The following is a 15,181-nucleotide window of genomic DNA, read 5'->3' on the forward strand; positions in this document are numbered from 1 at the left end:
TGAAACCTACGGTAATCAGTTTAAACTTGCTGGAAAAATTACCGACAATTTCATCGGTAATTATCGAAGGCCCTACAGTAATCACATTTGACAACTTTTTTGGCCCCCACAAGTCCCTTAATGTGTGTTAAATGAAAAAAATGCAAAATATACTTTCTTCAATGATCCTAAGGAAAAAAAACCCCAAAAATTCTGAAAAAGTTCTCAAATTGGCAAAAAAACTTGATTACCATAGGGCCTTCGGTAGTTACCGATGAAACCTACGGTAATCAGTTTAAACTTGCTCGAAAAATTATCGATGATTTCATCGGTAATTACCGAAGGCCCTACAGTAATCACATTTGACTACTTTTTTGGCCCCCACAAGTCCCTTAATGTGTGTTAAATGCAACAACATGCAAAATATACATTTTTCAATGATACCAAGAAGAAATAACCCCAAACGTTATGAAAATGTTCTCAAATTGGCAAAAAAACTTGATTACCGTAGGGCCTTCGGTAATTACCAATGAAACCTACGGTAACCAGTTTAAACTTACTGGAAAAATTAACGACGATTTCATCGGTAATTACCGAAGGCCCTACAGTAATCACATTTGACAACTTTTTTGGCCCCCACAAGTCTCCTAATGTGTGTTAAATGCAAAAACATGTAAAATATATATTCTTCAATGATTCTAAGGAGAAAAAAGCCCAAACGTTAGGAAAAAGTTTTCAAATTGGCAAAAAAACTTGATTACCATAGGGCCTTCGGTAATTACCGATGAAACCAACGGTAATCAGTTTAAACTTGCTGGAAAAATTACCGACGATTTCATTGGTAATTACCGAAGGCCCTACAGTAATCACATTTGACAACTTTTTTGGCCCCCACAAGTCCCTTAATGTGTGTTAAATGCAAAAACATGCAAAATATACTTTCTTTAATGATCCTAAGGAGAAAAAATCCCAAAAATTCTGAAAAAGTTCTCAAATTGGCAAAAAAACTTGATTACCATAGGGCCTTCGGTAGTTACCGATGAAACCTACGGTAATCAGTTTAAACTTGCTAGAAACATTACCGACGATTTCATCGGTAATTACCGAAGGCCCTACAGTAATCACATTTGACAACTTTTTTGGCCCCCACAAGTCCCTTAATGTGTGTTAAATGCAACAACATACAAAATATACATTTTTCAATGATACCAAGAAGAAAAAACCCGAAACGTTATGAAAAAGTTCTCAAATTGGCAAAACAACTTGATTACCGTAGGGCCTTCGGTAATTACCGATGAAACCTACAGTAATCAGTTTAAACTTGCTGGAAAAATTACCGATGATTTCATCAATAATTACCGAAGGCCCTACAGTAATCACATTTGACAACTTTTTTGGCTCCCACAAGTCTCCTAATGTGTGTTAAATGCAAAAACATGTAAAATATATATTCTTCAATGATTCTAAGGAGAAAAAACACCAATCGTTAGGAAAAAGTTTTCAAATTGGGAAAAAAACTTGATTACCATAGGGCTTTCGGTAATTACCGATGAAACCTACGGTAATCAGTTTAAACTTGCTAGAAAAATTACCGACGATTTCATCAGTAATTACCAAAGGCCCTACAGTAATCACATTTGACAACTTTTTTGGCCCCCACAAGTCCCTTAATGTGTGTTAAATGCAGCAACATGCAAAATATACATTTTTCAATGATACCAAGAAGAAAAAACCCCAAATGTTATGAAAAAGTTCTCAAATTGGCAAAAAACTTGATTACCGTAGGGCCTTCGGTAATTACCGATGAAACCTACGATAATAGATTTATACTTTCTGGAAATATTACCGATGGTTTCATTGGTAATTATCGAAGGCCTTACGGTAATTAAGTATTTTTTGCCAATTTGCGAACTTTTTCCTAACGTTTGGGATTTTTTCTTCTTGGTATCTTTGAAAAATGTATATTTTGCATGTTGTTGCATTTAACATTCATTAAGGGACTTGTGGGGGCCAAAAAAGTTGTCAAATGTGATTACTATAGGGCCTGCGGTAATTACCGATGAAATCGTCGGTAATTTTTCCAGCAAGTTTAAACTAATTACCGTAGATTTCATCGGTAATTACCGAAGGCACTACGGTAATCAAGTTTTTTTGCCAATTTGAAAACTTTTTCCTAACGTTTGGGGTTTTTTTCTCCTTAGAATCATTGAAGAATATATATTTTGTATTTAACACACATTAGGAGACTTGTGGGGGCCAAAAAAGTTGTCAAATGTGATTACTGTAGGGCCTTCAGTAATTACCGATGAAATCTTCGGTAAATTGTCTAGCTAGTTTAAAAGGATTACCGTAGGTTTCATCCGTAATTACCCAAGGCCCTATGGTAATCAAGTGTTTTTTTACCAATTTGAGAACTTTTTCCTAACGTTTGGGATTTTTTCTCCTTAGAATCATTGAAGAACGTATATTTTGCATGTTGTTGCATTTGACTCTCATTAGGGGACTTTTGGGGGCCAAAAATTTGATAAAATGCGATTAACACTGGGGTTTCGGTAATTACCGATGAAACCTACGGTAATCAAATCTTTTTGCCAATTTGAGAACTTTTTCCAAACTTTTGGAGTTTTTTCTGTTTAGGGTCAGTGATGAATGTATATTTTGCATGTTGTTGTTGGAAACACCCATTAGTGGACTCTTTGGAGTCAAAAAATATGTGAATTGATGTTACCGAAAGCGTATCGGTAATCATCTTTGCTTGAATTTTTATCACTACCAAGGGTCTTCTTTTCTCTTATTTTGTCAACAGTTATCATTACTAAAGCTAGATTCTGCATATTAAGATACCGTTAATATAGGATGTTATAATATTAAACATACAATCTACATTGAAAATTTATTAAAGTACAAGTCAACAGCATATTTTTTTCTAAACAAGCTAATGTCTTCCGGGCCAAATAAAAGGTTCTCCTCACTGCTCTTGTATTCAATAAATTTCAAAGCGAAGACGCCACAATCACCCCTACAGAATAGCATTAATGAAAACCAACCACGTGAATTTCCACACGTAAGCACAATTAAACAGCAACAATAGAAGTGGTTGGAAATGACAACACATTCATACCCATTGTCTTGGCAAGGTGCATCTTTGATCATGGTCATCGTGAATGGCTCTAGAGTGGGAAGCACTTCCGGATTCTTCTCGTAATATCCCCCTTACCTTAATAGGTAAGGCAGCATATACTTAAGGCATTTCGCATTGTCCAACTCTTTATTCTGGACATATTTATTTCCCATATTTGGATCGTATAAATCAATATGTCGAGCCTTCAAGTCCACACATGCTGCCAACCAATGGGCGCCTCCATTGTTGATAGGGATGTACACCTGAAAATTAGAACGTAACGTCATTATCCACAAATTGGGAAACTTAGTCAGAATTTTTTTAAATATATGGATAGACTTACATAATCACATCTCCACTACGGCATGCTAAGTTTGGGTGACTTCCCACGCACATAGCTATGAAGTGTCGAATCACATGAATATGTGCTTCAAGATGCCTCCCATATGGGATAACGGCCTTTGATGGATGATTGTCAAATAATTAAATAGATACAATATAAAATGTCATCAATATAACATTCATGAATAAATACCGACAGATGTATTATCACTTACCGCACCAAACTACATAAATGAATATAAAACTTACCATCTCAGATGAGGAAGAGGAGAGTGGAACGTGCCCTGGAAGTTTGGTGGTTTTTTTCTCAGCTTTGGATTGTTGCCTAGTAGTTCATCAACGCTTAGAGTTGGGTGCTGATATGCTGCCACCGCGTCTCTTAGTTTGCATCTTCTTAACTCCCTTCTTCGATTGAGATCGCAAATTCCTTTTTGGTGCCATTATAAAATACAACCTATAAATGTAACTTGACAACATTAATAAATTTTTAACTACCTTTAGCCACATAGTCAACTATGTATGCATATATAAATAACCATAATCCTAAATTACGAATACATAATTTATATAATTCTAAACAATACAAAATAACCATTTCAATTTAAATTGCCAATGCTGCTCATTTTCATCTACATTTAAAATGTATATATATGTGTATATATATATAACTACGTATAAAAACTTAAAATAACATAAAATTTGATCAAACACATTTATTTATCCAACCAATTCCACATTTTTTATCACTTCCAAAATTAATTTATATCAGTTTTAATTTTTAAGCTTGTGCCAAACTATAAACCTTAATCAACTCCATATTTTTTTCTCCTTTTGAACCCCAAAACTCTTTATTAAAAAAAAAAAAAAAAGGGCTGACGTCATCGATTACTTCAGCAAAACGGCAAGTGGTCCGTTACACACGCACAAAAACGACACGTCGTTTATACTTAACGACATGTCATCTTACTAGGAGGACGTGTTATGGGCTGGCCGACCAAACGACATGTCGTTAGTAACAATGACACGTCGTTCACTTCTCCTTCAACCTCCAGCCGGTCGGCCTAAACCCATCCGAACCGGGTCTCGTACCCGAATTCCGACCCGGAATTTTCTCCCACCTCCGGCCACCGTTTCAGGCCAAACTGGTCCCATTTTTTTTGTCTCCTCATTTCCTATTGATACCCGGTGTCAATCTATCCTAAAACTTAGATTTTAATAACTTCCATATAAAAACCTTAATCTAACATAAATTTCAAATTTTTAACCCGTTTTAAACATCAATAAAGTGATTCACATTCCTAAACATATCACATTGTATTCAAAAAATGTTATATATTCTTAAAATTCCAAGTATTTGATGTAAATATGAAATCCACACAATATATACATCACACACGGCAATAAACAAAACAAAACAAAAAATTAACTGATGATGCTTATAAGTGGATTAAAAAATAGAAAAAAAAATAGATTTTTGTTTTTTAGTTGAAAAGTTAAAAGAGTTTTTTGTGATGTGGGATATGATGTGGGATGGGGTGAAGAAAAAAATTTTCATGGAAATAAATTGGAAATTAATGTAAAAGGATATGAATGTCTTTTAAAATTATTTTAAGATTATAATTGATATTAAAGGATAAAAAAAAAACAAATAAAAGAGGAGGGGTATATTTCGTTAACGCCTTGCCAAGGAGGGTAAAGGGCCAAATTCTCCTATGCCTCAATCATCTTAAAATTTTACGCTTGTTCTGTCCAATATCAATTTCCATTTACTTGTAATTGATAATTGGCCAACATTTAGACTACCATACACATAAGTTTGATATTCCTCAACCAGGTCATTTTTAACCATGTTCATGTTTTGTCTTTTCGAGCTCAACCTAACAGTAAGAGTGTAGGTGAGAATTCAATCCATCATTCCCAATTTATGAAATAAATAAATATATATAAATATATATATATATATATATATATATTTATAATATTGGTTATTTATCATCCAACACATCCATTAAAAATAAGAGTAAATATTAGAGTAGCATCTTTAAATTTGTTATTTTTTTAATACTATATTTTTATTATAAAAAATATCAATACAATCTCTTTACATTTTATTTTTATTTCAATATAAAATAATTTTTTTTAAAACTCTTATCGATAGAATTAGAATTTGACCCATTTATTATTATTATTATTTTTTACTTTGGTTTTTTCACTTCAATAACTGTTTTTATAAGAAATTAAAAATTTTAATTAAAAAAAACAAAAACACACACAAAAACACATATACATACTTATTTTAAAATTACTAAATCTTTAAAACACTGGTACTGAAATCTTTCTTCCCAATTTATTGAAAAAAATATCAAACTATATATAATAATCATGATAAACTTAAAGATTCAAACACAACTTCAAAAGTCGAACTTATCAATATTTAATACATTTGAAACTATTTCTTTTTTTTCCCCCTTAAAAAGGAAAAAATTGTTAATTATGGGTTTGATTAAATTATTCCATTCATTAGTTTTCATTATTTTTATTTTTTAAAATGAGTAAAAGAATTTAATTAAATTAAAAGTAAATTGATCAAATTCTAATTTCATTTTTAAAAATCTTAAAAAGTAATGCTATGTTGAAATGAAAATGAAATATAAAATGATTGGACTTTTATTTTTTATAATAAAAATATAGAACTGCAAAAATAGCAAAACATGGAGAGCTATAATGATATTTACCCTAAAACATAATGCTCCTGACCCAAATTTTGATTTTAATAACTTAATTAATTTGGCAAGTGACAAGATGATATATCAAAGTTTTCGCAACTAATTTGAAAAATGACATGACAATAAATTAAAGAGTAATGAGTACCATTTTTGTTTTACGAACTAATTTGGCAAATGATGGGATATTATTAAGGATAATGCTGCAGCCTACAGCTACCAATTTTGTTATTCTAAATGATTTTGGCAAAATTGAGGAAAAAAAAAAAAAAGATTTGGCTAAGGACAAAATAAGTATTCTATAGATGCCAATTTAAGAGTGATTTGGCAAACGACAAGATAATATATTACTAAAAATAAAAACCACGTTACTACCTACTTATTCGAATTTCTTATGCAACTAAATGTGAATAATTAAATCTTCAAAACAGATTACCGAAGCCTATTATAATTCAATAAAAAAAATAAAATCACATTACTAGTTATTCATATAGTAATATGTTTTTGGTTAATATTCAAATAGTATTATGCGGCATTGTATATTATACATATAATTATATATATATGTATATATACTTGTATCATTCCTGTATTAGAGAATATCTGATATTAATATGACAAATGCTTATCAACTGTTATATTATTAATTGTTATTTAAATGTAAATATAATTGTTTTAAGAAAAATTGGCAACTTTTAATATTATGTAAAAGTTTATTAACATTTATAACTTTAAAAGTTATAATTTAGTAAAATTAGAGATTTTCTAACTGAAAAAAATTTTGTATACATACGTGAAGTCGGTTTCATTTTCATATATTAAAATATTTTACAAATATCATATTGTCTATTAAATAGTAATGTATAATCATTGGAATATGTCTAATAAATTTACAACGTTTATCCATATTTGGATATATTTTTTAAATATCTAGAAACATTAAATACGCTCTCTATAAATTAGTACCTTTGTAAGAAAAAGAAAAGAAAAAAAAGCAAATATTTTAAACCATTAATAAATCATACTATTATAAAGTAATATTTATATTTCTTTAAATAGCAGCCGTTCTAAGGAAAGTAGCAACCGCACACAAACAGTCATCTTCTACTCTCCAGCTCCCTCCATTTTTGTCACACTCTTCCCCCAAAACTATGGCGACCACCACCGAAACCCAAATCCGATTCGGAATTCTGGGTTGCGCCGAGATCGCCCGGAAGATCTCTCGGGCCATAACTCTGGCTCCCAACGCCACTCTTTACGCCGTCGGTAGCCGTTCGCTGGAAAAAGCCAAAGCCTTTGCCTCCAACAACAATTTCCCTCCCAACGCAAAAGTTTACGGCTCCTACGAAGAAGTTCTCGAAGACCCAGATGTTGACGCCGTCTATATTCCTTTGCCGACCAGCCTCCATATCCGGTGGGCTGTTCTAGCCGCCCAGAAGAAGAAGCACATACTACTTGAGAAACCCGTGGGTTTGAACGTGGCGGAGTTCGATCCCATCATCGATGCTTGTGAGTCTAATGGAGTTCAGATTATGGACGGGACTATGTGGATGCACCATCCTAGAACCGCAAGTATGAAGAAGTTTCTCTCTGATCTTCACCTTTTTGGTCAGCTCAAATCGGTACCTTTTTTTCTCCAATTCTTCTAAAATATGTGACTTTTTTTTTTTTGAAAAAAAAAACTAATAAATAAATAACTTAGTTTTATCCAATGTGGATAATGTTGTCAAAAACTATGTGAAACTTGATCAGAATTATATTTTAGTAATTTGTGGTGAGCAAGATGCCCAACAATTTGGGAAAAGAAAATAGTTGTTAAAAAGTTGTTACATTTTACAATTCTTCTAGACTAACCATGCCCAAATGATTTTTTTTTTTTTTTTTTCCCCTCTTCCCTGTAATGAATGTTTGCACTTAATACATACATTTCCAAGTGAAATCTGGTAAAATTACTGTTATCTCTGCAATTTTTGCTAATTTTTCAGTTAATATTCATTTGCATTGAAGTAAATAGCATTGGGAAAAGTAGCAAAATGAATTTTTTACTCAAGCTTTTTATTTGATTTTTTTTTTTTTGGGAGCTGATTACATGTATGCAAAAAGGGGTTATGTTTATCTTGTTATTAGAATTAAAGAAAAAATTTGTTTTGAGTGCAGATGTTTGAATTGTTATATTAACCTTTTGACTTTGAGGATGAATTTTTATGTAATATGACTCTCTTTGACAAGACTACTTTGTTTATCTACAATAATTTACTGTAAATGGTGGTGCGATTATTCTTGCTTTAGTATTTCTGCAAGTAGCTTTTTGGTTAGTTGCAATTTTTATATAATGTTTTCTTCTGATTATGGTGCTTTGATTTATAATTCCTTGTATTATTTTTTAAGGGATTTGAATATTAAACAATTATTTGCAAGGGCAAGGTACCTAGTTGAAATGATTGAAATGTGATGAGAGTAAAGTTACATAACAAGTAGCTGGGATACTTGATGTATTAGCAGAGAAGTAAAAGAGGGAAAAGAAGAGGGAAGAGAGAGAAATAGACGGATGAGATGAGAGATAACGCACCAGTAGGGTCAGAACTAGATGAGAGAGAGAGAAAAAGAGGGGGGGAAGACCTTAGGGAAGAAATAGTAAGTATTTTTTTCAATAATCAAACAACAATCCCTATCTATAATAAAAAGAAATAAAATAAATAAAACTAAGTCAAATGTAATCCTAATAATGGTCTATAAGTGTAAATTCTTAAAATCTTGTCTGCACTAGTCGCCATCTTTAGTTATTTTATCTATAGAAAAGTGTTATAGATCACTAAAGGTGCATGGACGGATGGAAGCCTTGCATTACAATTGGCTATGTAAATTTAATTTGGAACGGGAACAACATTCAATTACGAATGGAAAATTTTTTCTTATTCATACGTATTGCTTCTTTTGGATGATGCCATAATCTCGACGTTCTTGCAAGGAATTGATAAATTCATCTTAGAAGGGAAACCTTTGAAATATAGTGACATGTAGTTTAGATTTGTGATGGTGTACTGATTGTTTTTTCATGAAATTTTGACAATCTCACGTTTGATTTGGATGGTTCTAAAGATAATCTCTTATGGTTGCCACAGATACAGACATGCTTTACTTTTGCTGTTGATGATGATTTTCTAAAGAATGATATCCGTGTAAAGCCTGATCTCGATGGCCTTGGTGCCCTTGGTGATGAAGGATGGTATTGTATCAGGGCAATCCTGTGGGCTGCCGACTATGAACTTCCTAAGACGGTAATAGCCTTACGTGGAGCTGCTCTTAATGAAGCAGGGGTCATTTTATCTTGTGGGGCATCATTACATTGGGATGATGGGAAAGTAGCAACCTTCCACTGCTCTTTCTTATCACATTTGACAATGGATATCACTGCAATTGGGACAAAGGGAACCTTGCATGTCAACGATTTTATCATCCCTTTCCAAGAGCACGAGTCCTCATTTTCTTTAGCTTCAAAATCTTGGTTCGATGAACTCGTAACCAGTTGGGATCCAACACCAAGTAAGCAGATCGTTACCACAGACCTCCCTCAAGAAGCTATGATGGTGAAAGAGTTTTCTCGTTTGGTAGGAGAGATTAAGAAAGGCTCGAAACCTGAGAAAAAATGGCCAACAATCAGTAGGAAGACACAACTGGTGCTCGATGCAGTCAAGGCATCGGTTGAAAAAGGTTACGAGCCTGTTGAGATTTGATGTTGATTATGGCCTCTCTGATTGGTCTTCTCAATGTATTCAGGTGTTTGCTGTGAAATAAGGCGTGCTTTCTCTTTCTTTTATGAATAAAAGATGCTCCATTCTGTTTTATGCTTCATTTATTATACTTATCCGAGTGTATGGTGTCTGCTAAGGACATAAGTATTTGGATATATCCCACTTTTATCCTAAATTTTTATGATCCTATATTTCTGTTTATTGGGTCAAGGTAAACTATATGTTTTTTATAGGCAGTAAGAGTGGACAAAATCCAAACCAAGTCGTTGAAAGCAACGTGGATCAGACAGATGAAACTGATCTATCCAAATTGTTTTTTATGTGTCTTATATTTGGTGTGTAATTAAACTAATTTTTGTTAATGATCTATTGTAAATAAAATGTCAAATTTATATACAAACTAATTGTAAATTTATATAAAAACTAATTGTCTCTCAACACAACTTGCTGGACGCTTGCAATGGCGTTTCGGAAGGAGCCGCTGACAACACTTGAGGGATCTAATTCTTCGAAAATGACCTGCTTTTTCTGTTAAAAGTGGTCATAATATTTCAAGCTTCTCTAAAAAGATTTCATCGTTGTGAGGCAAGAATAAATTATGGCTATCCATTAGCATAAAAGATGTTCTCGTGGATTCTTGCTAAATATATATATATATATATATATATGTGTGTGTGTGTCTCTGTGTGTGTGTGTGTGTGTGTGTGTGTACATAAACACTTTTTTCTTTTTTCTGTTGGCGAGGGCAGTGAATTAACTCCATATTTTGACACTTTTTTTTTATGGTGAAAAATATTTTTACCCATTCGGTTTAGTGAGAGAAAAAAAAAAAAAAATGAAAAGGAGCCTCTAACATGAACTTTCTTTTTTGATAAGAGCATAATTCATTGCAGAAAACGCACAAAAGCCTCCAAAGGAGGAGAATTACAAACCTAAGCTGGAGTTAAGCATCTCAAACATCTCAAATTCCAATACATTCACGATATCCTTTGGAAGAGAGTCAAAACAGAAGTTTTCTAAATCAAAAACACAGCTTATCATTAAGGGTCTTGTTGGCCACACGGTCTGCCAAACTGTTAGCCTTCCTAAATTCCAAAATGGTTTCCAGTTATTATCAGAAAACAAAACGAAGAAGAATAAGATCATATTTGGTATCCCATCCTGAGGGGTCTTCAAGGCTCATGATATTCTCGACCACCAAGGCTAAATCTGACGTCCATTCCCACTTCCATTCAGCTGCTTCACTCGCCGCCCATAACACAGCTTTTAGTTTCGCTTCCAACGGAGAAGTACAACTAATATATTTTGAAGCTAGAAAGAGGAGCTTTCCTCTCTAGTCCTTAACTGCAAAAGCAATGCCAGCCTAACCATTGGAGAAAGCTGCATCCGTATTGATCTTCCACCAAGCTTTAGGGGTAGCTTCCAATATTCCTTAGATTTAGGAATTGCATCCTTAGGATCATCAGTTGTTGCCATGAACTCCTCCATCATACGATTGAGATGAATAACTTCATCATGGGAGGACCCAGCACCTGAATATAAATTTTCATTTATGCATTTCCACGCAAAATATATCAAGGAAGATATAAAGATTGTTATCTCTCTACTATTCAAATCTTGGAAGCAAGCCTCAGGTTTAGGATTGACGCAGAAATCTACTAGGTCTTTGATATTTGACATCGTCCAGCAATCGAGTTTACATCTGCATTTGCTAGCAAAGGCAAATATTCTAGTGCTATGACAGTCGTTGAAAATATGGAGAGCCGTTTCTTCTTCAGCACTGCATATCATGCAATTGCGATCCCCTTTTCCAATTCTATTGGTTAATAAATCGCAAGTGGGAATGATATTGGATAAAACTCTCCAAAGAAATGGTTTCTAAAGCTTCTTCCACATTCCATTTCCATCGCTTGCTAGAGAGATTCTGGCCATTAAATCATAGCAGCTTTTAACTGAAACTTTTCTTTCTTTGTTTTCTAGCCAAATGAGTTTGTCCTTGCACTGAATATGAAGCCACTCCATGCTCAAAATGGCTTCTGCCGACTCTGCATCACATAATTGTCGGATTACTTACTCCTTCCATGAAGGTTACTAACATCCTAGATTTCATAAACTTTTCTCCAAAAAGGAGTGACTATTCTCTCGCTACAGGACATTTATTGGGAAGCCCAAGTAGTCAAGGGTCTTTCCACATATCTACAGATAAGTCATCCCCAATTCGAAAGCAAGCACCTGTCCGCAAGATATTCCTAGACTTAACAATCCTTTTCCAAACTCAAGAAGCCCCTCTTTTCAGTTTATAGCCAAAAAAGGTTTCATTTTGAAGGTACTTTGCTTTCATCTTCCTCGTCCATAAGCAATCTTCTCCACTAGCTAATTTCTAACATAGTTTAGCTAGCATGGCCAAGTTCATGTCCTTGAGCTTCTGAAAACCAAGGCCAACCATATCCTTGGGTTTGCATATATCTTTCCAAGCCTTTAAAGCAAGGTAACATGAGGCATTTGGCTTAGTCTCCCATTAGAATCTGTGAACCAAACCATCTAACATTTTGGCCAACACTTTGCTTAATCTTCCGGTTATAATTTTGGCTACGATCTTGTAAACAAAATTGCAAAGTCTGATAGGTCTTAACTGATTAAAAATCTGTGACTGATTTATCTTAGGGATAAGGACTATGAATGTCTCGTTGGCATTACGAGGGATTCTCTTTGTTCTGAAGCATTCCTGAGTAAACTTTACTACTTTGTCTTATGTTGTTCTCCAGTAGCTGCAGAAGAAAATTCCTAAGAAACCGTCTGGTTCAGGACTCTTCAATAGGTGTAAACTCCAGACAGCATCTTTGACCTCCTCCATAGATAGGATTCTCATCAGCTCTGAGTACTCTTCTTTAGTAATATAACTATTTCCTAATTTTTTAAAAGGCTCTGAAATACAAGGATGGTTAGATTTGTATAAAATTTGAAAATGCTGAATAAAATAATGGCTTATTTGATTGATTCCGTGTAGCCATTTCTGGTCATCCTTAATAGCCAGAATGATGTTTCTTCTTCTCCTATTTAACAAGCTGGAGTGGAAGAACTTCATATTCTTGTTTCCTTCCTTCAGCCTAGGTTTAAAAATCAATATCGATGGGAAGATATTGAGAGTTTAAAATATAAAAATTTCTATGGAAATATTGAAAAATATCAAATATCGATAAATAATTTATAAAAAATGATGAAAATTTGTTTTAAAAAACAGAAACTTTTATTGAAACTTTAGAGTTAGTTTATTTAATCCATCAATTATATTTAATCCATCAATTATAAAATTGATTATAAAATTTGCTAAAATATTGATATTTAATCCATCAATTATAAAATTGATTATAAAACTTACTAAAATATTGAATAGATGTTATATTCTTCTCAATGAATTAATTTATAATAAACATTAATAATCATAGATGAATTATTATTAATAAAAATATATCAATATATATATATATATATGATAAAATTATTTATTAAGTAAAATTTATAAAACAATTATTACAATTACATTGTAGTTCATAAATATCATCTTAATACCACATAGAACTTCTAGGTGGTTGAAAATTATCGGTTTCTTTCTCATTTTGATTTTGAGATGTGAAATGTGAGAAGTACTTATGAAAAGATATATCTTCCTAATAATTTTGCATATAATTATTAATATGTCAACCATATGGATTTTGCATTATTGATTGACTATGTACATAACTACTACTCTCTGATGGTTGAGTTTGAGATGGTACCCATGAGTTATTACTTGATGACATTCCATAAATATCCATTGAATAAGGGTTATGAAAATTACTTCCAACACTCATAAAAATTCATGAAAATCGAATCTTCTTCTTGTTGTGACATCTCTATTATAGATTTTTCTTTACGTATATAGTCTTTTCCAACAGCATCGAATCCTTGACCTGCATTTTTACTTCCACGATCTTCATCTTGTGTTGCATGTGTGTAATATTGTTCACCAGTAAATGGATTTAATCCAACTTCTCGACTTGGTGATTCCCTTTAGCCACTACCTCTTCAAATCTATTCCAAATAAATAAATAAATAAATAAATACTTGTGAATTGTCAGGAATTTTTTATTTTTCAATCAAACATTATTATTTCACATGTATATATTTCATCATCTATTTATCCACATTTGTGAAATAAATAATCCCGATAATAAGATTTTCCAAGTTCAAAAATATAATCCACAATCTTTATATTTTGGCTTTATTGATATTCAATAAGTAGAACTTATTAATGTTATTCAATTCAATTTATTCTATTTTGCTTATATCACTAAATATATAAAAAGTAATTAAGAGGTAAAAGAATTATCAACGAAATTAATTTGATAAATTTTTTTACTAAATATCAATAATATTTATGAATTTTTTTAAAAAAAAATTAAAGAACTCCCTAGATATTTCGAAATTTCAATGGAAATTTCATAAATTTTCATGGAAATTATAGATTTTTTAACCAAATTGTTAAGAATTTGATGTGGATATTTAATGAAAATTTCCATGACAAAATTTCAGAAATTTCAATAGATATTATGGAAGTTCTATTCATTTCCATTTCGAACCTAAATTTTATTTCGATCCGTTCAAAAAATGGAAATATCAATTAAATTTCGAGAAAATATCGGATATTTTAAACTTTGCCTTCAGCCAAATTTCTGTAGATTTTTATCTAAGAATAAATTCCCATTTAGCTCAATAAAGTCTCAGACTATCCAAAATCACATTTTCCTTTGCTAGATTCCTTTTATCTTGTTGTTGCATGGATCTCATTTCTAGTTCTAGATCTTTTATTTCCTTATTAGCAAACCCGAAATAGTCCTATTCTAGATCCTCAAAGCTTTTGATGTTTCTGCCAGGCTTCTTTTTTGGATGTGATTATCCATACCTAGGTGCCAATCTGCATTACAAGCTTTCTCCATTACGTAAAAGCTTAACTTATTTGATGTTCATGCCTTCAAAAATCTAAATGGTCTCCTCATATTCCTGTTTTCACCTTCCGTCCGAATTAGAATAAGATAATTGTAACAGCCCAGACCACTTGCATGTGATATTGTCCTCTTTGGGTCTAAAAAATCATCTTACAATCCAGCCCTCAAGGTTTTAAAAGGCCTCGCAAGGGAAAGGTATCCACACCCACTTAAATGGTATGCTTTGTTCTCCTTTCCAACTGATGTGGGACTTCACAATCCTCTCCCCTTGGGGCTCAA

General features: G+C 32.5%; 1 protein-coding gene across 1 annotated transcript; it reads left to right on the forward strand.

Annotated features, from left to right (window-relative positions):
- Nucleotides 1-7,214: 7,214 nt before the first annotated feature.
- Nucleotides 7,215-10,118, forward strand: LOC132803854 (uncharacterized oxidoreductase At4g09670). Its single transcript, XM_060817624.1, has 2 exons — nucleotides 7,215-7,787; nucleotides 9,288-10,118. The coding sequence occupies exons 1-2, from the start codon at nucleotides 7,317-7,319 to the stop codon at nucleotides 9,897-9,899; spliced, it is 1,083 nt and encodes a 360-aa protein (XP_060673607.1). The 5' UTR covers nucleotides 7,215-7,316; the 3' UTR covers nucleotides 9,900-10,118.
- Nucleotides 10,119-15,181: the final 5,063 nt, after the last annotated feature.

Source organism: Ziziphus jujuba, chromosome 5, assembly GCF_031755915.1.
Source record: "Ziziphus jujuba cultivar Dongzao chromosome 5, ASM3175591v1".
Taxonomy (NCBI): Eukaryota; Viridiplantae; Streptophyta; class Magnoliopsida; order Rosales; family Rhamnaceae; genus Ziziphus; species Ziziphus jujuba.

Excerpts from the sequence above, each read along its gene's own strand:
- LOC132803854 (XM_060817624.1), top strand. The coding sequence starts at position 7,317 with ATGGCGACCACCACCGAAACCCAAATCCGATTCGGAATTCTGGGTTGC. Across the intron at positions 7,788-9,287 it reads TTTTTGGTCAGCTCAAATCG|ATACAGACATGCTTTACTTT; the intron begins GTACCTTTTTTT and ends TGGTTGCCACAG.